We start from the raw sequence: 26,160 nt of genomic DNA on the forward strand, positions 1-26,160 counted from the left end.
GGTACCTCCGCTTCTTCTGTTCAAAGACACTTCTTGTAGATTCCTTCTGTTCATTCTCACCGTCTGCATTACTTTTTGCAGAACAGTCTTTCCTTTCCCTCTTAATAGGACAGTGCCTGTGGTGGGGGGGCAGGGAGAAGGACACGCTGCGGCTGACAGGTGTTTGCTGTTAACGGTGGCTGTAGAAGCAGAGGGGTCAGCTGTGTTCTCGCTCTTCCTCCCTTCCACCAACAGTAGCAAGTAAGGAGCATGCAACAGGCAGTAGGAGCAGACTTCTAAAACCTCCTGTAGCACTGGTACTGTGTGACTAATCTGCATGCTTGTGCAAAACGAGAACTAACCAGTAGCACGTGGCTTGAGTTTTGGCAGTCTCAGAGAATTGACTTCAGTTTCAGTCACTGGAAATGGCAGAAGGACTTCCAGGTAGTCTGGGGATATTCCTTCTGTGTATTGCTGTGTGACGTGGGCAGAGACTGTATGGCATCCAAAAGCTGTAAATAATTGAGCTTGAATTCTTTTGCTTTTATCTGTTAGATGGCAGATGCTATTTTTAACAGTAAGAAATATTTCCCATTTTTAGGCTTATTGTAATTTTAAAGGTTTCTTTAATGATAAAAATTCCACATTTTTTTTTCATTCTTTATTGTTGTGCTCCATACTATTCTTAATTCTATCAGCAGCTGAAGAATGTTCATTTGACTACATTTCTCTGCTCTGTATTTGGGCCTTTTGTCTTCTCCGTCTCCCATCCACGTACCGACTTTAACATCATCCCCTTCCTGCTGCATGTTGTTTTCAACGTCTTTCTGCTGAAGAATATCATTGATGAATGTCACTCGTTTTGAATTAGAAGAAAATTTCAGAAGTTGTTACTAGCTGTTCTTTGTATAAAAAGTGGTTCATTTAAAAAAAAAAAAAAAAAAGACGTTTTGCTGAGAGATTAAACAAGCATTCTCTGTGCAGGTGCCCTCAAACCCTGTGCTTGTCCTTTTCCATTCAGGTACACATCTGCTTTTTTTCCCCTCTTTTTTTTACATCCTCCACTTTGACTATGTTGGGCTCTTCAACTTAAGTTATTGTAACCACTGGAGTTTCATTGTTTCTCCATTAATTTCTTTTACAGAAAGGGACTCCAGGTGCTTTCTTCCCCTCCCCACTAATTGAAGTAGCTGTCCCTGTAGCCTGTGGCTCTTTACTGCTCCTCAGTATTGGTCTCATATTCATGATTCTCACTGCAAGGAAGAGGCGCCAGTCAGAGGGAACCTACAGCCCAAGTCAGCAAGAAGTGGCAGGAGCTCGGCTGGAGATGGACAGTGTCCTAAAGGTGCCACCTGAAGAGCGGTTAATATAGGCACTACCCTGACAAGCAGATGTACCTGCGAGGTCTGCTTTGACCACGATCTTTTTCCAGCACTTGCAGCAGCAGATCCACTCTTATCTCGGTTTCCTTAAGGCATGGTAATGAAGACCTGGATTTAGAAATACAAGGCGGACTGTATATGCAATAGCTGTTCTAGCTGGTTTCATTTAATTGAGTCAGTTGTACACCACTGGCTCATAGTGAGCCTCTTTACTCCCTTCTGTCCTGCCCCATGGGCTGGCCCCATACTTCTACCCCAGTAGGAGCTATTGAAGTGCACCAGCTTTGAAGTTCCTCTGGCTCCATTCCACTTTTCATGCAGCAATGGCACGTTTAAATCTGCTCTAAAAGGCAGGGTTAAATTGGGCAGTAACTTACAGACAAAGGTCTCTATGTAGTTTTAAGGAGAGTTGGATGGAGGATATTTACAGTTGCTTTATATACTCTGCTCTTTTTTTTTGTTGACAGCTTGAACACACTCAAAGGCATATGAGGTTTTCAAATCTTCAACAGCAACAGCAGCTGTGACCTCCTGCCCTGTGATGGACACTGTTTCAGGGAGTTGTCATTAATTACTGAAATCATTGTACAAATCAATGTTTTATGAAGTAATCTGTTAGACATTCCCATGGATACCAACAAGAAAGGTGCAGTCAGAACGACATGGGTTTGTGGACCAGTGCTGAAGCTAGCTGCAGTCTCTGGTGCCAAGTACTGAACTTGTACCTTGCATGGGGGGGTGAGCAGGAAAGCTTCTGCATTGCCTGGACTCGTGTGATACAGCAGGGACTACAGCACCTAACGAGGGAAATTGGGTGGGGGAACTCAGGGCGAGCATTGCTGTCATCACTCTGACAGTACCCATGCAGTTTAGTGAGGCAGCGGGGATGGGGAGGAGGGATGTGAAATGCCGTGCTGTCCATGTGGAAGCTCTCAGTAACACCCTGTTCTACCGCAGCAGCCAGTGTGGGCGCACCTTAGTAACTCCTCCGTTGTGGGAGCAGTTGGGGCTGCAGGGGCTGCCCTTCTCCTTGCAGTTGGTGCAGCCACGGTGATTGCCATGAAGAGGAGGAGAGCAACTCAGGGAAGATACAGTCCAAGCCGGCAGGAAAAAGATGGGGCTCGAGTGGAAATGTGGAACGTAATCAAGCTGCCACCAACTGAGAGACTGATATAACGAGTGGGGTCACAGGTGCTGTGTTGTCCTTTCACTGTCATGGAACTGTTACAGCATTTTGGTCTTAGGCCAACTTGTTTTGTTTTTTTTTTTGTTTTGTTTTTTTTGTAGGACAGGTCTGTACTGCTTTAAGCTACTTACAGGACACAGGCAAGTGCTTGCTGTTAACTTGGCAGTAAGATTCAACTGCTTAAATGAACTTGGTAATTTTATGTTATTCCAGTTCATCCATAAAAGCTTTGTATAAAATTGGTCTGCAAGCAAGAGCAGTAAAGTCTGGGGAGAAAAGAAAAAAAAGCCCTGGAGGTAGTGGTGAAAGCAAGGAAGCAAGCAGTGGCTATGGCACAGCAGAGGTAAGGTGTGTAGACCCCTAACAGAATATAGTGCCACAGGTCCCTAGTGAGCTGGTAGAGGCAGCTGTATGCTGCCAGCCTTACCGATTGCATCCATCCGTCATTTCTGCAGTAACTGTCACTGTTGGCAGTCAGGGTCACAGCACCATGCAGCTAAGTGAGGAAGGTCTAAGGGTGGGGAACAACTCACTGTATTAAGAAATTACACTTCTTTCAAAAACAGTGTGCCCCTGCCACGTCTGCAATGCAAAGGCGGGTGACTGATGGAAGGTAACATCTAGAGCCGCTGCTGTCTTTCCACAAGAGGACCGCAGTGAAGTACCAGTATGCTATAGTGCACTTCTACTAAAGCTTTTTTCCTAAGACTAGACTAAACCATAGGAATATATTAAGTGCCTTTCTAAGACTGCCTGACCAGTTACAGTATTAACGTTCTTGAAAGTAGGATGCTTACATGTAAAAAAACCTGATCACTTGCTTTGATCAGACTACAATGTTGATGTTAGCAGACTGGGTGGTTTGTTTTTTTTCCTCCTCAGTCTGTTCCTAGGTCTAGTATCTGCCATCCACACAGAGCAGACTGTAGTGACTCAGGCATTGACATTAAAAAGCACGACCACACAATAGTCCTTAGTAAGAGCTTTAACATTTGAATATCAAGTGATACCTGTGTGAGAAGGGGGGGGTGAAGGACATTTTTCAAGACTTGTAGCCTTCTGGACAGCCAGGTTTGGGCTTGATGATACAGAAGAGTGGAATTTAATTAATATACTGAACTTTAACATGAAACTGGTTTGCTGTTGTAGTGAGACACAGCATTCATTTTCCACTTTGCTCCGAAAGGGATATTTATTATTTTGGCTTTACTGCTCCTTTATTACTGTTTTAGCTGATGAATGTGCAAGTTTGTCTTTAACGTAATGTGTCAAAGCCTGTGGAAAAAAACTGCAGCAGAGCAGGCCAAATAATGCTTAAAATCAGTAGCATTTCAAAATAATTACTACAAATATCTGTGAGAAATATTTAGAAAATAGTATCTGCTTTTTAATCTCCAAAATACTATTAATAAGCAGGGTGTAAATATGCACACTGTAGCTAATTGCCACTGGAAGCCAATGCTATACTGTTTTATGCTTTTTTTGCTCTTGGATTTTTTTTTAAACTGTAGTTGTAAACTCTTTTTTTGTAATTCTAAGCAAAGGGAAGAGATGAAACTACTGATCAGGGCTGTCCAATTAAGAACAGGTCTTCTGCATGTGTGCAGCTGTGGATGTAAGGTGAAGAATGAAATAGTTGGAGAAACAGAACACAAGAAATCATTAGGAGGTGAGGCAATTAATGTTTTGTCTTTAAAGTCACTTTTCTCTAATATTTAGAAGTTAAAAGAGTAAGTGGTGATCCCACCCTGGCTGTGGCTTGAGAAGGAATTGGACATAGTACTGATAGGTTAGCTCACGTCTGTATTTCAGGTCAGGGAGCTTGCTATCACTTTTATTTATTAGCAGTAACACTGCTGTTACTTTTAACATGGATGATTTGCTCTGTGTATTTTCCAGATACTATTTAGGAAGGTCTAACATACTTTTAGAATAGAGACAGCTATACTGCCCACTAACCTCGCTACAGGGAAACAAGTTAAACTGCACACCTTAAGAAAATGGTGAGTATAATTTTGCCCAGCAGCATCTGGGGAACAGGACTAAAGCAATGAAGCAGGCAGGGCTTTTCTGGCAGAGCAGGTCTGAAGGGGAGGACCCCACATGCAGAGCTGGTTACTGTGTCTCTAGGGAAACAAAAATTCACCCTTGGTCTGAGACTACCCCGTCTTAAGGGTGGTGTTTGGGGTTATCTCCTGGTGAGAAAGGACTCGGACCCCACACGAGCATCAGTGAGCTGGTCCAGAAGCCACGGGCAGAGTGCCCTGTGTCCTACCAGAGCGCAACTGCATCTAAGCCTTTACTTAAATGCGAAGGTAGGTGTGTTTTTCTTTATCCCATAATGACATACAATACAGTAAAGCCACAGCAAGCTTAGAATATGCTTTAGGTTTCCCAAATCTCAGGCCTGATTAAACTTTAGGTCATTGCTGGGAGAGGTGTGTACTTTGACTTTTGAGCTCTGCTCCATTTTTTCTTAGATTAAAAAATGTAGAAAAATGAAGGCAGCAACAGGATCTAAGTATTATCAATCAATATTACTCTAGCCTGTGTTATTTTGAGAAGAAAAACAGAATTGTTTTGGAAGAGCTGAATATTACTAAGCTACTGAACTATCCTGAAAGGCAACAAGTAGCTACAATACCCACAATAGTAAAGACACCTAAAAACCCAGCAAACTGCAAGCAGTGAATCTGTCTGCATCCCCTGCTGTTCCTGGGTAGTCAGCAGGAAGACTGCTGCTCAGTCGCTTTACGGGATTAGGAGAGCAGACATTTGTACTTCAAGCACCCAAAGCCAGTACTAGTAAAAGTGTTAAAATATTTTTGTCAGTGTCTTGAGCATTTCTGCAAAAATAATTTATGAAAGTAAGTTTTTTCAATAATGAACCTAACTTTCTTTTGATATTTAATTTTTAAATATATTTTTTCACAAAACTGGATTTGCTGTAGTTAATGGTCACAGTCCTGATCTTTTGTAATTGTAAATTTTATAATTTGTAAAAAAAAAAAAAAAAAAAAAAAATAGAATGTCCCTCAAAAGAAATTTACAATAAAAATTGGATAAAAATAGACTTAGCTACCCTGACCTGTGATTGCTTTCTCTCTTCACCTGTACTGAAGCACATGCTACTACGCGTTATTACACACATACTACATGTACTTACTTGCTAAGGAAAGCTAGCAGTGATACTATTAACCCTTGGATTTATGAGCAAAGACGCACAATCAGACTGCATTTAGAGCTGTGACATACCTAAGAGTCGTAGATCTCTGGCCTGAGTCAGGACAGATATCTGCAGCAGCAAAAATCCTATTCTGGAGAAAAGGGGGGCAGCAATTTCCAGGAGAAGGGAGAAAGCCAGAGGGGACGAACACTCCTGTCTGCACCACCCTATCTAACCCAGCATGTCTGGAGAGAACCAGGACTGAGTATCAAAGGAAAGTCTCATTTAAGCTTTTAGAAGACCATTTCCTACATCAAAAGCCTACACAGATATCTCCCCTCCAGTGGTCTGAAGATCTCTTCTGCAATCCCCAGCTGTACAACATGAGGCAGAAGCTGGGGCTGGGACCAGCTGGACTCCTTACCTTATAAGTGTGTGGTGGCAGTGCTGCACCCGCTGCAGGGCAAGCTGCGAGCCCTTTCCTGGCAGGAGAGCGTTACACGGACGGAGCTCGGGGAGCAGCCTGTTGAACTGCAGCACAGAAAGTGTTTTTCTTTTCCTTTAGGGAGTAATTCAAAGTAATAGTAGTTATAACGTGTAGCCTTCACTATAATAGATAAAATGTAGGTCTGATTGACAGCTTCCAATTCCAATGTTTAACATGTTTCCAACCCAATAAAGTGAAAATATAAATACGGGTTTACAACAGTTCTTAAACTCTAGGTTCCCCCCCCCATTTTTTTTTTTTTTAATTTTAAATAAATGCTATTTCTAAGAGAGGAAAACATCTGCAAATAAGTGGTACCAAACAAGCAAACAGTATGGACAGTACAGGCAAATGTATAAAGCTGGACCTAAAAGCCATTGATGAAAAATGAGAGACAAGAAGTAAAAGTAGCACTTCTAGATGACTACAACTATCAAAAAGTACTTCTACATCAGAAAAAGAAATGTTTTACATCTGAGCTTGCTCTCCCAGGCACACTTTGTTTATGTTTGGCACTATTAGGGCTTAATCATTACAGGAATTCCTGAGTTTAAGTAAGACAACTATTCAGGAGGTGAGGAAGGACACAAACTCCAGCACCGTGCTGCATTGTACCCCTTGATCTTAGAGGTGTGTTCAACCTCCACCCTTCCCACTTTTAAAATAAAACGAAGGGTGATTAATGCCATTTATATTAAATGTTAGTTACGAAGCACTTAAAAGTACTGACTTAAAATAAATCCAAGAGTGCTTGCTTGACTAAAAAGAGCAACTTCAAAAAATATTTAATTTGGGAATTATACTATACAATATGGGAAGAGCAAAATAATCAGTGATTGAAAATGATTTGCAGTGATACAGAATTACCTGTGTTTTCCTATTTAGTTAAGCATGTGTATTATGCCTACTCAATATATAATCGGTGTGTGACCAAAAAAAAAAAGAAAAGTATGTGAAATTCAAATTACACATCATATGCAGAACTATCTGGTGTTTGTACATATCCGTTATAATTGTAAAAGTTTTTAATCATCTAGCTCATAGTAAAGGAAATCTGAAAATTACAGACTGCATTTATATATAATGTTCATATTCTAAACTGTATAAAATAAAATGGAGCTATTGTCTTAGACTTTAAATATTTTACTATGCAATACTAAAACCATCTGTCTTCCAACACAAAAAGAAAATACAAATCCAACTGAATGGCTTGTAAGACTAACAGTGCTTTACAGAAATAGAGTAATATTAATGCAATACTATGGTCTTTCCCAAACTGTTGGCATTTCAGATAATAAGAGTATTTTTCTTTTGTATTGCACAGACTCAAATGCACAGACAGCTATTTTCATACACTAGAGTAAGAAAACCTCCAAGAGTATATGAGTAAAATAGATACATTGGAAATAATTCAGATAAAGCTTTACAAGAATTTCCCCGTGTGTCCAAAATGATTTCCTTTACCAAAGGCTTAATGGCGATGTGATTATGTCTTCTGGAGTAACATGTTTTAAATTGGACTGTGCCCAAATACAAAACAAAACAAAAAAGCACCACTTAAGTAAAACAAAAATGATAACTGCAGAGACAGCAAGTTTTAAAGGAGTTGCTAAGACTAATATGAAATTTCTTGAGAATACTATTGCCACAGAAAAGTGTCTTAGAAAATCAGAATGAACGTACCCTTTAACCTTCTCATTGCATTTTTTTTGTACTTTGTGACCTCGCAGTCCATTTCATGGTCCAGTTAATGTCTCGTTAGCCCAGCAAACTGTTCTCATCAAAAGCAGGATAAAGATCGTGGGTTTTAAGACAGGCTGAAGGATTGGAGAGCCTTGCAGACCAGAATGAAATCCCATTGCTTAAAGGTAGCAGTTAGCACTTCTGAAGTCCAGCAGTGACAGGCAGCTGCCATGCATTGGCCTTCCAGCATTACATCACTTAGCTCTACTTGGTCTTATTTCTGTCTGTGCAGACAAGCACTGCGGCTTTAATCTCTCTGCACTTGGGCATCTTGTCAGTATGCTTTTAACTTGAACTCATGAGCCAGGGACTTTTATACCCCAATTTTTTTTTCTCTCTCTTTTTTTTTTTAATAATCAAGATATTGTTACATCCCATTCATATACTGCCATATGTAATATTTATATATAATATTAACATACACATACATAAGAACTAGGATACTCTTCATGGACTCTATTTTCTGATGTATTTAACAAACAAAAAAAAATTATAAACAACAACAAAAGAAAATCAATTGCTGGTGTTTCCGGTTTCCCAACAGAGATGCAGGACCAAACCCTGAGCAACTGCTCTGTGCTATGGTTTTGTTGCAACAAGGAATTACGACAATTCTGCACCAGAGAGGTCCCTGTTACCTCTCAGTGTCAAGTTTACTGGGGGAGGGAAATAAAAAAAAATATTTCAACAAAAGCTCACCCAATAGTATGACCTAGATGAATGTATTCCAAGAGAGGACAAACTCGGTCAGACTAAGCCTAATGGATTAACTCAGTGCAGTCCACAAAGCTGGTTTGTTTGCTGCACTTTATATGTGAAAGGAAAATTAGCTATATAAGCAACACAAGAAAAACTGAACTGAACACCATTCACACAGGCAGCAAGAAAACACAAGTACAACATGCTATGTCATGCTCCTGGCTGTGCTAAGGACTGAAAATACAAGGGCAGGAGTAACTTCTGCATCAGTAGTACTGTCTGAAAAGCTACGTGTGGAAAATCAAACCAAATCAACCAAAACCCAACTACCTTCATGCTTTGGTCAGTGCAAAAGTCATGGGGTTTTCAGTGGCAGAAAGTGAGAAAACAGTTGCAGGGATGAGGACAACATGGGAACTCCCCAGCAAAACAAACTCTGGGCAAAAAGCAATCGTGGGAATTGCAGCATGGTGATGGTCCTGCAGCCATCCTGGCTCAGACTGCCATAAAAGAAATGCTTGGTTTTATGCTGGCTCAAAAAAACAAAATCTCTGTCAATTCCAAAGGGACATCAAAAGGCCATCGGGAACACTACTCAAAGGTCTCCCATTGCTTTCTGAGCTGTTCAACCTTACCTGGTGTGGATGACACATCTTGCTTTGTCTTTTTTAACAAATCTTCAAATGGATCTTTTGTCTCCTCAGATTTTGAGGATTGTAACATTGACTCTAAGCCCTTAGCTGGTCTGGAAGGGATCAAAGGAGGTTCATTAGACAGAAGAGCTAGTACTTGCTTGGTATCTACCTTGGAACTGGACTTGCCCACCTGTAATGTTCTGGATTTAGAAGGACCACTTAAACACGCTGGCTGTAGAGAGCTTGCTGGAGAAGCACTGTGGCTCTGCAGCAGTAAGGAGCTAGCTGGTGCCATAGCTGGAGCCTGGCTAAACAAGTTTGGCATGGACAATGTTGAAATGTTTGGCTGAGGTCTTTGTGTTGGGTAGAAACCAGAATTAGGTGTTATGAAGCTAGAGCTATAAGCATGACCTAAGGTGGGGGTGAAAGAGCCCCTTGGGGGTCTAACAAGAGACACTGACAGGGCTCCTGGCACTGTTTGTGTAAATGGATTAGGAGATGCCTGTAAAAATGGTGGCAGTACTGGGGAAGGATAACTGAGCGACTGGACAAATGGTGCAGCTGGAGGAGGCACAAAGTCACTTGCCACTGAGGCAAAGCCCGCTCCAGAAGGTGGAGTGGCTGAGCTCTGCAGGCTGCAGGAGCCTTGCTGTGGGCCACTGCTTTGCCAGCTGGCTGTTTTTAATGGATCCAGCAGGTTAAGAAGGTAGTCACTTTCATTACCAGTATTGTCTGTCTTCACCTTGACGGGTTGGAGCATCTCTGCAGTGCTGGTAGCACTGGACAAAAGCTGAGATGAATGAGAGGAATAATTTACAGACTGCTGGACTTCAGGGTCTAAGGACACCCTACCAACTCCGAAGGGCTCTGGGATAAGATCTGAAACCAAATGGCTACGTCCTGTAGCGTGGGTGGTAAGAGTTTCCGTTGGCCCAGCTGGAATCTGATGCTTGGAAGCCCTGGGTGCTGGCGGTGGTGGCACTATCCCCAGTTCAGGAGTCTTTCTTCCCTGTGGCCTAGGAATGGTGATGTTCCCTTGAGTGGCAGGATTTGATTCATCCTTTTCCACAGGAGCCAGAATGCTGTCTCTGCTCCGGGGTCTCCTTGTGATTGGCGGCATGTTACCAAGTGCAGTCAGGGGTCGTTCTGGTGAGCTTTGGGAATACTTGGTAGGAATAGCCATATCATCATGACCCATACTCCACAGCTTGTTGTAAGGGTGAGACAGCTTCATGGGTGGTACAATCCTGTTCCTCTCAGCAACACCAAGTTCCATTCTCTGCAAGAAAACAATGTTAGCTTTCACAGATCTTCTCACAACACCGATCCTAAAGTGACGACAGGCTATGAGTGGAGGAGGATCTGTCTGCAGAGTGTGAACACTAGAAGGAGAGGAACAATTGCATGCAGCCCAGAGGGACAAACAGGAAAGCAGAAGCGGGACTCTGCAGTTTTAATTCCAGCTTTGCCTCTAATGAGTTGTTCAGCTGTGATACCTTGTGGCATCTCTTGAGAGCCACGTAAGGAGTATGCAGCTATATCTAAGGTACCGACTTGGAGAAGGTTTAATTGTTGTATAGAAAAAGCAGTCAAACGAAATATGTGAAGCGATGCAACACAAAATTAAATATTATTTTAAGGTAGAAACGACATCCTTTTCTTTCATGTCACATGAATATCTCTTAGTCTGTTTTAGTTTGTCACTTTCTCAAATGCATATATTCAGTAATATTCTTCATAAAGAACATTCCTCTTCAACAATCTAGTTTGTTCAACTGATACCTACACCAAAATGTCCACATTAAAAGAAGGTCATTAAAAACATGCAATTTCAAGGGGACCAGAAAATTCCCTTCTATTCCTTCTCACTTTTGAGCGTCAGCTTCAAAGATAACAGCGTGTGATAGCCATAGGAAAAAACAGATTCTGAGGAATATGCAAGTATTTTTTGCTTTAGAAGTAAAGACTGTAGTTCTACTAGAAAAAAGTTACTGTTTTACAACTGAGGCCCACTTCAATAATTTCTTAATTCTGAAATCAATTTCAAAACACATGGACAGAGGGCTGGAAATTGGATGCACCTACCCAATATTATGAAAATATTTCTCAAAGAATAATCGAAGACAGACAGCCCTAGTTCTGTGCAAATTCCCCCAGGGCATATGAAAACCTGTCCAAACCTGGTAGTCAAACGTGCATCGCTGATGTCCATCTTCTTTGGGAGTCCGCAGGTCTTCTAGGCTCTTAGCCTGGCTGAGAGGCTGAGACTGTGTTTCTACTTCTAAGTTAGGGAAAATGTCTTCAAGGAGGTTGATTTCTGTGGTGTTGCTTGAGAGGAGAGGACTTGGAGGCAGAGGCTCTTTTGCCTTTTCTGGACTGACAGCCTCTTCCCCATCAGCACTATCAGACTCTTTCAGGGCCCGGTATGGCTGAGGCCTATGAGACAAGAAAACAGAAATCAAGTTGCAAATTGTCTTTTTCATATTTTTTTTCAAAACAAGTATTTAGCAAGGAGTTGGATGGCTTTACAAAAAGTTTTTGGGTAGCAAATTACAGTGGCTTGTGAACAGCAGGTGTGTGAACAAAGTGACTGAGGGCAGGACATACAAAGATGACTTGAAGAGTTTTCAGAAAGGAAAAAGATGTAAGTGGGAAGTACTCAGAGGAAAGCTGTGATTATGCAGTTAGAGACAGACTGATGAGCCAAGTCTCTCTGAGCAGGAATAACCGGATGCTAGCTCTCCATTTTGACAGGCTGGCCCTTCCCACCCAGGCAGATGGCTGTTGCTGTGCTCAGTCCTTCTAGGCAGGAAGTCAGAGCAAGCACACCACAAACTGCTCCGTGTTCTGCAGGCACTTACATTCACTCGTTTCAAGCTAACTCAGCTTGAAACATAATTCAGTGTTTTCCTGCAATAATTGGGAATACTGTGCAGAGTTCCAATGATTATACTGGTGTCATCTTATCAAGAAACAACACAATTCATTATGAAGACACCTATTTTACATTTAAAGCCAAGGCCAAGTTAGCAACATGCTTTTCTTGCACGTACCTCAGCAAAAAAAATGAACAGCAGATTTGCATATCAGTTCTGTGTACAGAGAACAGCAGCATCATGCACATCCAATTAATAACAAGAAGTGACACACATATCTGTGGTGATTGGCATTTGACTGGCAGCCAGTTTTACCGTGGCATTTAAACAAGATTTCAATTAAAAGAAAATATTTGTGAGACGTCCAAAAACAAAGATAATATGGAAGAACCCTCCTCTTCTTTCCATATTTTATTATAACACATCTATATCATGCAAATTTCTTAACAGTCCTTATTTCCTTCATCAACAAATAAATAGGCATTCAGCTAGGAACACAAGAGTATAATAATGCAAGTACAAGACAGACAGCTGATGGTACATGTCCTCAGGAAGAGTGTGATCTTGCAAATCTTGGTTGTATCTTTAGTCTCTTGCATTATATGTGCTCATCTGCAAAGCATTTGATCACACTGCAAGAAATACCAAAACCCTGAGGAATCTTTTGCACAGAAATCATTTTGGTAGCCTGGCCTCCCTTACCCTAAGCACAAGAGTGCATGAACATTTTTCTTGCCCTTTGCTACTGATCCTATACAGTCTATTTCTTTGTGCCCAGCTGCTTGCAGTCATGTCCCTTCCCTGTTGCTCTCTGAACCCCCCTTCTGCATCACAGGGGTTGCCATCATGCCACTAATGTTGTTCCCACCTTGTTTCTCGCAGTGCTGTTAGCTTGGTCTGCAATTTAGGAGCTTTGCTCTCACTCCTAATCTGCAGCTTCATGGAAATGTAGGGTGCAGACAGCATCGCACCCGAGGCACGGCTGCAGCAGCGCTGGGGGCACAAACAAGGTGAGGGAAAGCAGGAGGCGGCATGGCCAGAAGGGCACCAATGAATTCAGCAACTGGATGCTCCAGTATCAAACTGGCAGCCCTTTCCTCCAGCCTAGTCTAACGCAACTGCAGCTGGCAGGTTCCAAGCACTCGGATGTGATGGGGCATCAATCAATCTTCCAGTACCCAGAACTGCCTCGATCTGGCATCCCACAGATTTCTGAAGCAGCAGCTCACAGTACTATGGCACCTCTTTCTGCAGCTTCTGGTCAAGTCTTTAAGGGATTTTGTTAAAAGAATGCATGTAGTTCACTGCAATTCCTGTCCCTTTCTCTACCTAGAAATTGTCCGGCAGGTGAGGTAGGATGAGCAAATCCTCTGGATGACTGTCAGTGAGGCCTTACCTCGAGAGTGCCCTCTGGGGTGCTCTGCTCAAATATGCAGTATGAGGTTATTTAGCACGGCTGAATCCGCATGCACCTCCCTCCACGTGACAGTGTATCTCAAAAAGATGCACTGGGGCCCCTGGGCAGTCTGGCCAGGGAAACAGGAGCTGACAGGCAACGCTCCTTCGTCTAGCACAGGTGCCTAGGGGAGATGGCTGAGTCCTGAAGCCAAGGCTCACACATACAGTTCCTGTAGATGCGATACAGCTGAGCTGCTTAGCACCGTGTTTCAAAACTAGGCAAGACATAGTTAAGAAGGTTTGGGAATTTACCAATCTGCAACAACTTACAAATGAAAAGGTTGCATACAAATAATACAGTGAGTAAACTCAACAAGTCGCTTGCTATCTCTTGTATAATTTAAGGTCAGGTTGTACTCTAAACCCTTGGAAGGATGTCTGCATGATGACTCCCCTGAGTCACTGAGGATCTAGTACTTGACAGAACAGAGAGGCTGCGATCAAGCAAGTGAAACTGGAAAAAGCTGATGACTGCACTGAAATAAAGCTCACAGGACAATCCAAAAAGCACAGTTAGCACTGTACAAAGAAGAACGGCAGAAGGTTTGGACAGGAACACAAGCGGCACATTGGAACAAAGGGCAAGTGGAAGGGTTACCTCCCACACAGCTCAGGTTGAACAGAAAACAATAAAGCTGTGCATTGCTGCATACTGATTCATGCAGTAGTATGCTTTTGCATGCCTCTAAATACCAAAACAAACAAGCGGGAGAAACGCGGAACATTCATCAAGTGCTGTATAAAGACTGCAGGAGTATTTCCAAAATTCCAAGTATAGGAGCAGGCACCCTGACCAATGCAAAAACTATTGTTTAAAGACTGAATTAATACAATGAAAGAATAAAGGATAGACCATTCAAAAGGAGCAGAGAAGAAAAAGTTTTCAGAGAAGCCAGAGACAGGATCCTCTTCCTGCTGAAATTCATCATCAGAAGAGTCCTCAGAGAGGAAGACTGTATAGTGTCGCATAGGCTTTACAAGGCTGGGGGAAACAGGGAGAGAAAAGTAAGTTACCAAGTTGTCACATTCAAAGCTGCAGAGGAGAGAGAAAACCAAGTGAGTCGTAGGCTCTAAATAATTTCTGAATGTGACTGACTGCCACTGTAAAGAGCTCTGCAGACTCATGTTAAGCTCTACTTTCAAGGCAGAAAATATAACTCTTCTAAAAATGTCTAGGGTGTTGTCTGGTTGGGAAGGGTACTAGGACCTGCAATCAGATCCACGTTGCAAAAGAAGCCAATACAGAAACCCGCAATTCCTCCACTGCATTTTCTAGAGATTTGTGTATTCTTTAAACTTGTTTACTCGGGCTGATATCAAACATGCAATTGAAGAAAAGAGCTGGGGATACCTATTTGGAAGACTAAGCAGCACAAATAGAAGAGTACGGTCATTAAAGCAAAAAAAAAAAATAGAGACAAATAGATTGGTCATAATAGGCTTCAAGTATTACAGAACAAGGGCAAATATTAACATCATCTTAAAAATTCCAGCATATCCAGAAGCTGAACAAATAATAGCATGCTGTGCTGCTGGGCAGTCTTGTATGTATTTGATATCATATGTGCCTCTGGAAACACACTTAACTCTAATAAAAAACAAACAAAACAACCCCAACCATTTCACCAGACTTTTGACAAGAATCTATTAGTCATCTTTATTTTATACACAGAGGTCAGATATGCAGGATTTGCGCTTCTACCTCATGAAGACAATGGCAAAATTCTTGAGTGTAAAACTAACTCTGAATGCCTATTCAGGTAAATGTACACTGGTTGGGGGGTAAAAGAAAAATATTTTAGGATTGCTGAAATTTTGAATATTTTTCTATTCTTTATTGTAGCTATCCATTGATTCACTTTGTTTTAACCTTAAAATCAGTGAATTACTCTTTTCTATATACAATAGAAGCTTCTACCCTTGACTCTAAAGCAGCTATCACTGCTTTAAACAACTAAATGCACTATCAGCTTTAGAAGAACAGGAAAGAGCACAGGAGCAGAGTACTTAAATGGAAATACACCGGAACCAAGAGGTTGAAAAGTGTGAAGAAATTAATAACAATTACTGCCTCATCTGTAACACTAAAATATCCTAATCTTAAGTAAAGTACAAAGCAACAGCCACTGTTTATTCCCTCTGAAACACTGAAGCTCTGGATCGCAAAAGAGCTTACAGAAAATACATTCCCACAAACGAAATATTGAGACAAATGCTTCACAAGTAACTGAAAGCAGTAAAAGCACATCGAGATCTACCAATACTAATCAGAGGACTCTACACCATAGCTCAGTGCTTTTTTATCTGCTAAAACTCAAGGACAACATCATGTAGTGCCGTCAAAATTATATGTGCTTATTATATAGAAAATACTCTCGGTTTTTATTTTATTTTTTTTTCCTCACCATTTCTGTTGTATTCTGGCATATCTAAGTGTGCACAAGTGGAAATGAAAAAAAAAAAAAACAACAACAACAGGAGAAAACCTCTTTTCAACAGCACTATAAACCACTTCCATATGTCTTATGGACCAAGCCACAGGCTGATGAACACTGATGGATGTTGCTATAGAGTATCATCATCTGCACGTCTGGAAAAGAAATCACTAGGGTCATAAAAGCAAACATTGCCCCAAATGAGGCCTCTTCCCAAACATCTTCATTTTGTCAACCACGTATCACTGAGAATATCCTAGCTATTGTAGTGAACCAAAACACATTGTGAAGGACGCAAAGCAACACACAAAAATTGAGATAGGAACCTAATTTTGCTACTACTGATGTCCACAGTAAAGTTCATTATTTCAGAATAAGCAGAGTCAGGCTCATCATGTGGAACAAAGGATATGTCCTGATCCTGTAAAGAAGGTAGAACAATGCTAGTATCTCTTATCACTATGTGTATCCCTGGTAAGAGGAGGATATGCTGAAATCAGAACAGGACCGATAGCAGAGGCAAAAAGAGAAAGAATTTGATTTATCATCTTTATAGTACAGACATACTAGCAAACTACCTCTATTTGCTCTTGTATTCATAAGCAGCCTTTGTTGTTTCTTAGTTCTTTTGTCTCAATTGCCAAATAACTATATAATAAAGATATGAAAAGCAGTCCAAAACATCAGGTCAAGAAAAAGAGAAGTTGGCCACTGCAAGCGACAGCTCAATAGGGCTGAAACTGCCACTGTGAATAAATGTTTATTCACAATCAGGTCAGAGCTAATTAATAAAAAGTCTAAAATAGTGGTGGCAGCAGATGCAGCTGATAGTGTTAAATCATAGTCTGTGGTACTCCAATTAAAGCTGTTGCATAGCTGTTCTTTTCCTCTCGTGCTGTAATAGGCATCCAGGGAAAGTGAGGAGCTGCCACTGCATTAGGAAAAATTTGCTGTAACAATTTTTATTTGTCTGTTGTTTTTAATAAAAGAAAGGCTATTACCTCCAAAATTCAATTTACATTAACAAATGTCTCCACCTAAAATGATTTTAGAAATCAAAGATTCTTTTAAAATATTTATTTTTTGAACTTATATATGCATATTGTATTTTTCTCTTAGGAGAATAAGTTAACATTTAACATGATTCAAGCAAATTTAGAATTGTTTTCCTGAAATCAACACCAATACTGAATTTCCACATACCTTGCTGACACATTATGTTTGGTAGCTGCATGTAAGAGATGCACCGGTGCAGTTGCCCTTAGAGCACTGCCTTTGATACCTTTTGTTTGCCTTCAGACTATGCTAAAATCAAATGCATTGTGTCTGTGTGTATGTATTAAGTAAACTGGGAACTAGCTATGAAAAAATAAGACGGTATCCTTTTTCCTAAATCATCCGTTGCACTTGAGTGCAGATCAGTGCAATAAGATTGCATTTATAGCACATTAATTAATATGCACGTTCTTGTTGCTGCTGCAAGACTCCTTAAATGAAAGTGGGATCTCCTAATTAGAAGAAAGAAAGCACTTAAGTTTCACTGTTAGTGTGCTCTAAAAAACATTTTGGTCAAAGATAAGTGATGAACAGTCTAAAATTGTCCAAGTTTAAATTTTTTATTAGCTTGAGGCAGTAGAATCCAAAAAAAGTACCTATTCCCTCATTAACCCAATTCGCCAACTCTCCTGCAGTCTGCCACCCACCACTTGCTAGAATTTCCTACACAAAGAGCTGTCTCTGAAAAGGCAGGTCACAGCAAGCCCGGCTACAAGGCAGGCACTGCTGCAGTCTTAGAGGGAAAAAAGGATGTGTCCATCACAGCTACAACCCTCATCATCTCCACATGACTGCACCAGCTCCTGCCTACCTAATCTCTTAGCTGAGTTACCATGCAGATGACTTGCTGATCTCTTTCTAATGTTTAGTTTAACATGTCTTCGGTTAGCACTAGCATATGACAGTACTGACAGCCGTGGCTGTTCCTTTTTAAATATCATGTCAGAAACACAGTGCAATAAAGCTGGGGATGCGCTCCATGGCTCTGCGTAGCATTATGATAGTATGGGTTTCTTTTTTAATGAGGAAGATCTGCATCTCAGGAGCTTTTTTCATGTGTCAGGATGCATGGACAAATCAGCAGCACATCACACTGGCCAAAAATGAAATGCTGACAAATGTAGATATTTCAAATTTAATTGACACCTAAATGTACTTGAGATAGAAAAAATACATACAGAAAATGTGAGTACGGGATTTGGGCATTAATAAGGAGAATTCTGTAATAATTTTAAAAAATAGTTCAGTTATGAGAAAATTAAATGTGTGTATTTTATTAACTGTTTTGCTTTTTCCTGTTTACAGAGATTGTGATACAAAGTGGGTAGTATGGACTTGTTGTCATTATTCTCCTAAAAATGGGCTTCCCAAATTTGAGGGAGGATTTATTTTTTATTTTAAAGAATAGCTATATGGCAACTCTAGGGAATTAAGGAATTTGTCCCTCTTAGACAGTAAAGTGAAGAGAATGAGAGATTTGGATGCATTGGCTTTTTCTTTCCAGTATGAAATAAGAGACTTGGGACTGAGGGGATTACCTAATAACTATTCAATATGAACAAAGCATACACCCATCGCTGGAATTCCTTCCTGCACATTCTGAACACTCAGTACACCTGAGTGCGAGCTAGCAAAAATATTAAATATTTGATTTTTAAATTGACACTTTGCATACTGTGAATTTTCATAGAAGCAGAATATTCCAAGAAAAACTAAAATATTAGCATAAAGCAAATTTTAAATGAAAGCAAAAAAAAAAAAAGCTCGCAAGTCATTCAATTAGATAACAGAAACAACAGCTTTTGATCACTGTGTCCAGTAAAGGCAGGTAGCTAACTGTATTATAATTTTTCTGAACTTTTTACACATTTTCTAGAAAGTTGGAAATAGGAACAAAGAATTTAAAGTGGGAACAAGCTGGACGACACCTCTGCCTGCTCTGATAGATCTAGATGCAAGATCCTACAAAGTCACTTCACATTATCATCCTATTTCACAACAATAAGTACATTTTCACCAATTTCCCCTGCAGATATCATATCCGTATCTCTACAGACGCAAGCTGCATACGTTCAGTAGGTTCACTCCAAACCAGATGGCAGAAATAAGCTCCAGAATTAAAGTTTCTTGTACACCATCCTATTGGAAAAGTGGGAGAGCCAGGAAGGAGGACCAGGGTTCCCAAAGGGGTACCCTGTGCTAAGGTTCTTGCTTGGCCTGGTACAAAAAGCACGACTGCTCTCAGCACATTTCTTGCCCATTTGCTATCCCTTTGCTGGGCCATCTGCCTTCTTGGCACTACCTTCATCATATCTAGCTTTTTCTACATCAATTTTCTCACGGTAGAGGAACCACAGCAACACAGCAAGTCTCTCTTCTGTAGCTTATGGTATTTGCTTTTCGATTCCAGCCACCCTTGTTCAAATAGGTACTTGCTGGTTTAGCCTTTTTTCTAAGTGGAGATCCTTGCTTGCAGTGATGCCATAGAAAACCTTTACCATACGCAAGTTCTGTGTGGCAGAGCTTCAAGAGCCTGGTTACAACAACTGGAATTTAATGGGCTTTATGAGCCTGTATCATTTAACACAGCCATCATGCTGATTTCATACTAAATTCAGTGTAATAACCCACTATTGCACTGCAGCCTATTTTCATTCATATGATATAAGGAAAAGCCATTAGCTTCTCTACTAAGTCCTACATGAGTTCTGGAAAGCCATAATGAACTGCTGCAGCACTGACATGGGTTTAGCCAGCCCAAGAGCCTTTTGACATGCTGTTAATTGTAAGCCTGACCCTCTGATTTCCTATTTTAATTTCCTCCTACTCTGCATGCCCTGGACGCCAGCTAGTCAGTACTTACAGAAGACAGATCCTAGAGCACTCTGGAAGCCTATTCGACATTTAATAGGAAATCTTGCTGTGGTGTAAAAAAAAGCTCTCAGAAAGCTGTCTATCTGTTAAAAATGCAACACCTTATTTCTGTGAACAACTAATTTATGTTTAAGGAGACATGTCCCCCATGCTTAGTATTTCCCTAGGTGGTAATCTAGCATTTTCTGAGCTCTCATCTGCAAATTCTTCCTGTTATTTTATAACTAAAATAAATAAATAAAACACAGAAATTATATATTTTAGATTTAATGACAATTTGTCATTAAATTTGACATTTGTGTGTCCTTTGGTGTCACTGTTCCCACTGTCCTGTGTTTTAAGTTTGATTAGAAAACGAGCACACAACACAACCAAAATAGTGTTGCTCTTTTGCATAGATTAAAAAAATTAACTCATGTAAGGTAAGATACATATTTCCTAATATCATAAAAAATGCATTAGTGAATGTAACAACTGAAAGGACACCTAACGTGACAGTTTACTTTTCAGATGTCAGGCAACATCACAAATGGAAAACAGGCTGCACTGAAATGAGTTTGCTGCTATTGAGGCTTGCGCAGCGTTTAGTGCCACCCTGCCCCGGGGATGTCTCCACCAGCTGGCGGGAGGACGCAGGAGTCACAGTCTGAGCTAATGAATCCGCTATCCTGCGAAATGTCCCCGAAGCTTTCATTTTCAATCATTCAATACCAAAAAGATAGCATTAGTTTTAAACATAAAAGGAACCTTCTCCTTGAGTGGAAGCTTCTCCTCACAAACAAATCCCACATATGAGCACCTGAGCATAACTAGCTAATAATTAACTTTTGAATCAGTGCAATTAAGCGAAATATTTTGGTCAAGTTTAGGTCAAGAAAAGCACCCTCTCAGCACTGTCACTGCTTTCACAGAATCTCCTCTGATCTGCAGTAAGAACGCTACCAAGTAACAACAACAAAAATATAAACTAGTGTTTTCATTCATTCCAGGTTTATCCAAGAGAGAAAAAATGTATATATATATATATATTTTTTTTTTTATTAAGATAAAGCAACTGGCATATTTTCAGCTCAGAACAATATAGGTACATTATTTCCTAAAGGGACAAAAAATAAAAGTTTTTGGAAAACCTCATGATAATCTTTTATTACTATTTAAAAAATGTTTCACTTATTCAAAGTATCAATTTAAGTAAACACCAAGGAAAGAAGGTAGGATTAGTGAGTCCTTACCGATTTCAAAGACACTGGCCTCAAGTTATTTCTTAGGTAAGCCATTTACATGATCTTTTAAGTACACAGTTAGATATTTAAAATGATCAAGAAGAATAGTAAGTCAGTTTATAGCTATAAAGAATCATCTTATCTTTGGTACCAACCATTTTTACAAAACAAAAAGTTCATAGTTCATGAAAACAGCTGAATTAAAACCAAGTTTAAACCTAGTATATCAGCCATGCAGGGAGTCATTGTATTATACGTTAAGAAAAAAAATATTTAAAAAACCCTTTAATCTTTGTGTAGGGACAGCTAGCACCCTGTATAAGCACGAGCCCTTTTGCAGGATTTGCAATCTATTCCACAAGAGGGCAACCAAATTCCACTATAAAATGAATAAATGCACCTGTAGGATTTAAAGTGACCATTCATTTTTATCTAAAAGCCAGAATTCCACTCCCCGTATCCTAAAATGACTGAGAAAAAACTTAGCCATTCATGTAACTTGGAAGGGGATGAGGATGGAGAAATATCCAACCTCCACCTCTTTTTCCCTCATGTACAGTGGTGAGGGTAGCGATACATGTGTGGAAAAAAGGTGTGATCAAAAAAGTAAACCATTTTTCTTCTTATGGGATTTGAGTACCTTCAGATACAGCAATTATCCTATAATCTTGGTCAACAGCTAAAGCATTTCACTTTACTGAGAATAAAGCCACCACAGACTGGGACATAAGCAAGTACTGCAAAATGTCTATGACAAATGCATCACTTTGTGCTGCAGTTAAGAGATGAATGACAAGGCAATCTCTGTGACAGATTAGATCAGTGCAACCATCTTGTGGCCCTCTAGTCCAGTTCCAATGTGATTTCCTGCTGCACTGCCTCAGCACTGGGCATTTGGAAAGTACTACTGCATGCTTCCTCATTCCTCCTCCAAAAATTCTAAACCAAGCTTTTTATCATTAAAAAATTATTTTGGTTTGTAGTTCATTCTCTCCACCCCCCCCGCCCCCCCCGCCCTTTTTTTTTTAGTTTAAAATTAAGCAAAGCTGCAAAGTATGTAAGTACTTACTGTTCTGGACTAGAAACTGAAGTCCTTCGTCCTTCCACAGCAATGTTGCTCTTGGGTCTCTTAACAACGTGAGGTCTTGGAGGCCGAACCTATTACATACACACACACACACAGAAGACACTTCATTAAATACTGCAAAAGTTGATCATATAACAGACATAAATGGCAAAATATGCATAACCACCATTATTTTAAAGGTATCTTCCATTTGGAATTCCTTTTAAACTTTTGTGCTACAACCATGTTACAAATTAATCAGTTTGAATATAAACTACAGTGATCCACAACTTCTTAAAAGGTCAAAACCCCACGTTTTTGAGTTGCAAGTGAAACACACATGCTTATCACTGACGCCTAGCTATTAACCATTTAATGAAAATTTGCTCCACTGTCCTGCTTGGTACTGGCTAATTTTCTGATATGAAGGTTTCCCTAAACGTAAGCTTCATCTAAACAGTTAGTTGATAGTGTAACAATGGAAAGCACTGTGTGTTGTTGCACATTATCGGAAACTGGAGTTCTGCTCCGACATCCTGATCCTTTTGTCCATATGTTCATAGGAAGCCAACTCCTCAAGCAAAGACTTCTGTGTAAGTAAGCACTGAAACAAAGATGTACTTGGAGTAAATGTTACAATGTGAAAAACATAGCTAATATTTCACAAAAAAAAAATGGTTCCCTTCAGCAGGCTGAACAGAAAACCTTGCCAGACATGTTATCATTGTCATCACTGATGATATATTAGTGTATCTTTTCTGGTCTGTAATAAAATCCAAAGGTTTTCTGTGGAAGGTGATGTTGCTGCCAATCCAATCTTAAATAACATATCCATCATCTTCTGATGTTCAGAAATCAAGCTTAATTCACCCATATTAACTCCACAAGCAAACAAGATTCACTTCAAGGAAAGGAAACAGCACACACCATCACTATATAGGCAAATTTATGTATGTGCCTACCTATACTAATGAGAAATGCTGTTGATGAATTTATCCCTTTGTGTCAAATGTGGTAACGAACACTTGGAGCATTAGGGTGAGGCTGTACAAACAAGCTTTCCTGTTTTTGTTAAGGAAGTACTATCCTCCCTGAAATGGAGTCTGACTTTTAGCTTAACTGAATGCTAACCAAAAGGAATCCCCAAAGCCCTCAAATAAGCTCAGGAATACAACTCAACTTCCGCCGTCCTGGGCTCGTGCTCTCTTTAATAGCCACAATATAAAGGAAGTTGTTAAAGGCCTACAACCAGAGCACTCTTTGGATGAGTGATGAATTTGTTTGCAATCATAGCACTGATGTGGGCTTCCCACCACCTCTGCAAGGTAGGTTGTTTTTTCGGTGTGTGTGTTTGGTTTTTTTTGTTTTGTTTTCTCAGTGTTTTAAAAAACGTAGAGCTAAAATTTTCTTGCTAGGAAAAAAAATGCTGAACTGTGTGCAGTGATTCTGCACTACACGACAGTATGCAGAAGATAATAGCCGGATTATTGTATTGAATTTTCATTTCAAAGGAAACGGTGTACAGCAGATATGATGAAGAAATCCAGAGATGTATTGCCAGTATTTCTTAGGAAAAAGAGTTTATACAAAGGTCAGATGTTAAGGTCTTGAAGATCACTCCCCACACAAGGCTGTTCCTCCCTACAATAAAGACAGCTTAAGAATGTGAATTTATGGCAGGAATGGAAGGATTAAGTTTGTGGCAACTTCAACTGAACTTGCAACGTGGTGAAACATGGGGAAAAGAACAACAGAGCTAATTAGACGAGCTGAGCTGTCAGAGTGCGGCTGAATGGCTCGGTGCCAACAAACAAAAGGAATGGGCTGGCAATCAGCAGGATCGATGAAGAATACTGCTTCATTAGGGCTGATAAAACAGAGAGAGTGAGCAATAGAGAGAGAGTGTGTGCAAGGGTGGGGGGAGAAACGCAAGAGGAACTGGGGGGAGAAGAGAGCAAGAAGGAGAAGAGAGGAAGAAAGAAATCTGTTTAATTAAATCTGAGCTGGAAGATGGTGTATAAAGCTGGCTTGTCATCATGCTGTGAACACTTTCACCTTTTGGGTGGTACCCTGGGGGAGTGATGGTGATGAGGGGAAGAGATGAGAGTTTTGGATGGCTCCAGGGGGCCACCAGACCAGTAAAGTGCAGGGTGACATGCTAAGTAGGATTTACAGCATTGTTCATGGGGGACTGCAGGGAAAAGCCAGGAATCAAGCCAACTCCTTGCTGGATTTTGAGCCTTATTTAGCTAAACAGGCAGTGTTAAATGCATATCAAATCCAAAAGTAGAAAAGAAATCCAATTACATGAGCACAGAGCCTAGAGGATAAAGGTAAACATCCAGTACAGGGTTAAATGTGCTTATTACTGTCCTCATCAGCTTTATGAATAATTACCATATTTTAACTTTTTCTAACTGAATGAAGTTTCCAAACAGCCACTATTAATTTAAACAGATCTCTATGAACTATAGGCCTTTCACAGTATCACTACAATTCATCTCCAAAGCAGCAGAATGTAAAGAACATATCTGTTCTGCTTCTTTAACCTTTCTTTGGTTTGTGTTTTTGTTCTCACTATTAGTAATGACTCATATTGCAAGGACCAGTACCCATGGATGCCTTCTCATAACAGATAGAGTCTGAGAACTGTAAGCATTTCTCAGCAATTCTGGTATTACGTGGACTTGGTTGGAAGAGCAGAGAGATCGTGCCTCCTGATTCAAGGCTTTTTGTAAAAGGCTGGGATGAATTACTTGACAATACCCACCTCTGTAATATCCACCAAGACTAAGACAGGTAAAAAGCAGCCTGCACACAGTATTATTTACGCACACAAAAATGTCTTTCATCAATTAAAAGCCAAATAACAGTTCTGAACAACAACAAATTTAGGTATATTTGATACAAGCATATTTTTGGGACCGATTACACTCGTTTATATTTGTCTTGAATTTCCTCTTGATGAAGGAAGCATTTCTGTTCCACTTACTGACATGGCTAGATGAATGCAACAGGAGCTTTTATTATTACATTTCCAACCTTTTATCAATCACATTGAGAGCAAAGACAGTTGACACAAACTCATCATAGTGAGCACTATTAATGCACTACAGCTGGGAGATTAAACAGTCTTAGCAAGACGGTCATGTAGCAAACACTATCTGAACAATACTGTTCAGCAACTTTTGTACAGAGAAATTGCAATGAGCCCTCGTGGGGCTTCACCTGCCAAGCACAAAACAAGAGGACTAAGAAGCAGTATGGGAACCCCTTAGTACCAGGGAAGGTTTGTTCCCAGTGTAATGAATCTTGGAAGGCCTCCCACACCAATTACATTTAAGAGAACACGTATAAGCATAGTCAATGCTACCTTTTAAACACAGAAAACAGAAATCTTCAGTGCAGGAATCCATAACAATGATTCTGCTAAGCTAAACACCCAGAGTTAAAAAGAGGGAGGAAAAGAAAAACATGCTATTGAAATGTAATGTAGGAACATGCACCAAAGATCAAAAGTTTACACACACCCAAGTGCACTTGTTAACCAGTTGCCGGCTCATCCAAAACTACACATTTTTAACAAGTTTTAGCAAGATTAGATTTGAAAACTTGCATCTCTCTTTTTCCTATGCTTGCACATTTATGTGTAAGGAAGCAAGGAGTGAGATCTATGTGCCTTTTGGTGAAATTATATTCATGAAACCAAAGTCCTGAATAGAAACAAATACCTTTCAAGGCTGTTGCAAAAGCAACACACCTCTAAAATGATACCATGTTCTTGTACTAATAAAAAAAGTCACCAATACAGACCCAGTACAGTCTCCAATCTTAAAAGCATCTGGTACAGTTAATATGTCACAATTGGCCTACAGTCAGGGTTTTGAATGAAAAA

General features: G+C 40.2%; 2 protein-coding genes across 15 annotated transcripts in view; one reads left to right on the top strand and one right to left on the bottom strand.

Moving 5' to 3' along the window:
* Positions 1-2,834, top strand: part of CRB2 (crumbs cell polarity complex component 2) — a 64,590-nt gene extending 61,756 nt beyond the window's left edge. For 3 of the 7 annotated variants that reach the window (XM_040531302.1, XM_040531298.1, XM_040531304.1), the window contains one exon: positions 1,124-2,540. In XM_040531302.1, coding sequence (XP_040387236.1) covers positions 1,124-1,351 — 228 coding nt within the window. In that variant the 3' untranslated portion in view covers positions 1,352-2,540. Of the gene's footprint in view, positions 1-1,123 lie in introns of all 7 variants that reach the window. The other 4 variants (XM_040531301.1, XM_040531300.1, XM_040531303.1 and 1 more) reach the window with 4 other exon arrangements.
* A 4,498-nt stretch (positions 2,835-7,332) lies between these two features.
* DENND1A (DENN domain containing 1A) overlaps positions 7,333-26,160 on the bottom strand; it is a 194,153-nt gene continuing 175,325 nt past the window's right edge. For 4 of the 8 annotated variants that reach the window (XM_040531308.1, XM_040531307.1, XM_040531306.1 and 1 more), the window contains 4 exons: positions 22,269-22,357; positions 14,465-14,593; positions 11,458-11,713; positions 7,333-10,556 (listed from right to left, as the gene is read on the bottom strand). In XM_040531308.1, coding sequence (XP_040387242.1) covers positions 9,234-10,556; positions 11,458-11,713; positions 14,465-14,593; positions 22,269-22,357 — 1,797 coding nt within the window. In that variant the 3' untranslated portion in view covers positions 7,333-9,233. The other 4 variants (XM_040531311.1, XM_040531309.1, XM_040531310.1 and 1 more) reach the window with 2 other exon arrangements.

This window comes from Cygnus olor, chromosome 19, assembly GCF_009769625.2.
Source record: "Cygnus olor isolate bCygOlo1 chromosome 19, bCygOlo1.pri.v2, whole genome shotgun sequence".
Lineage (NCBI taxonomy): Eukaryota > Metazoa > Chordata > Aves > Anseriformes > Anatidae > Cygnus > Cygnus olor.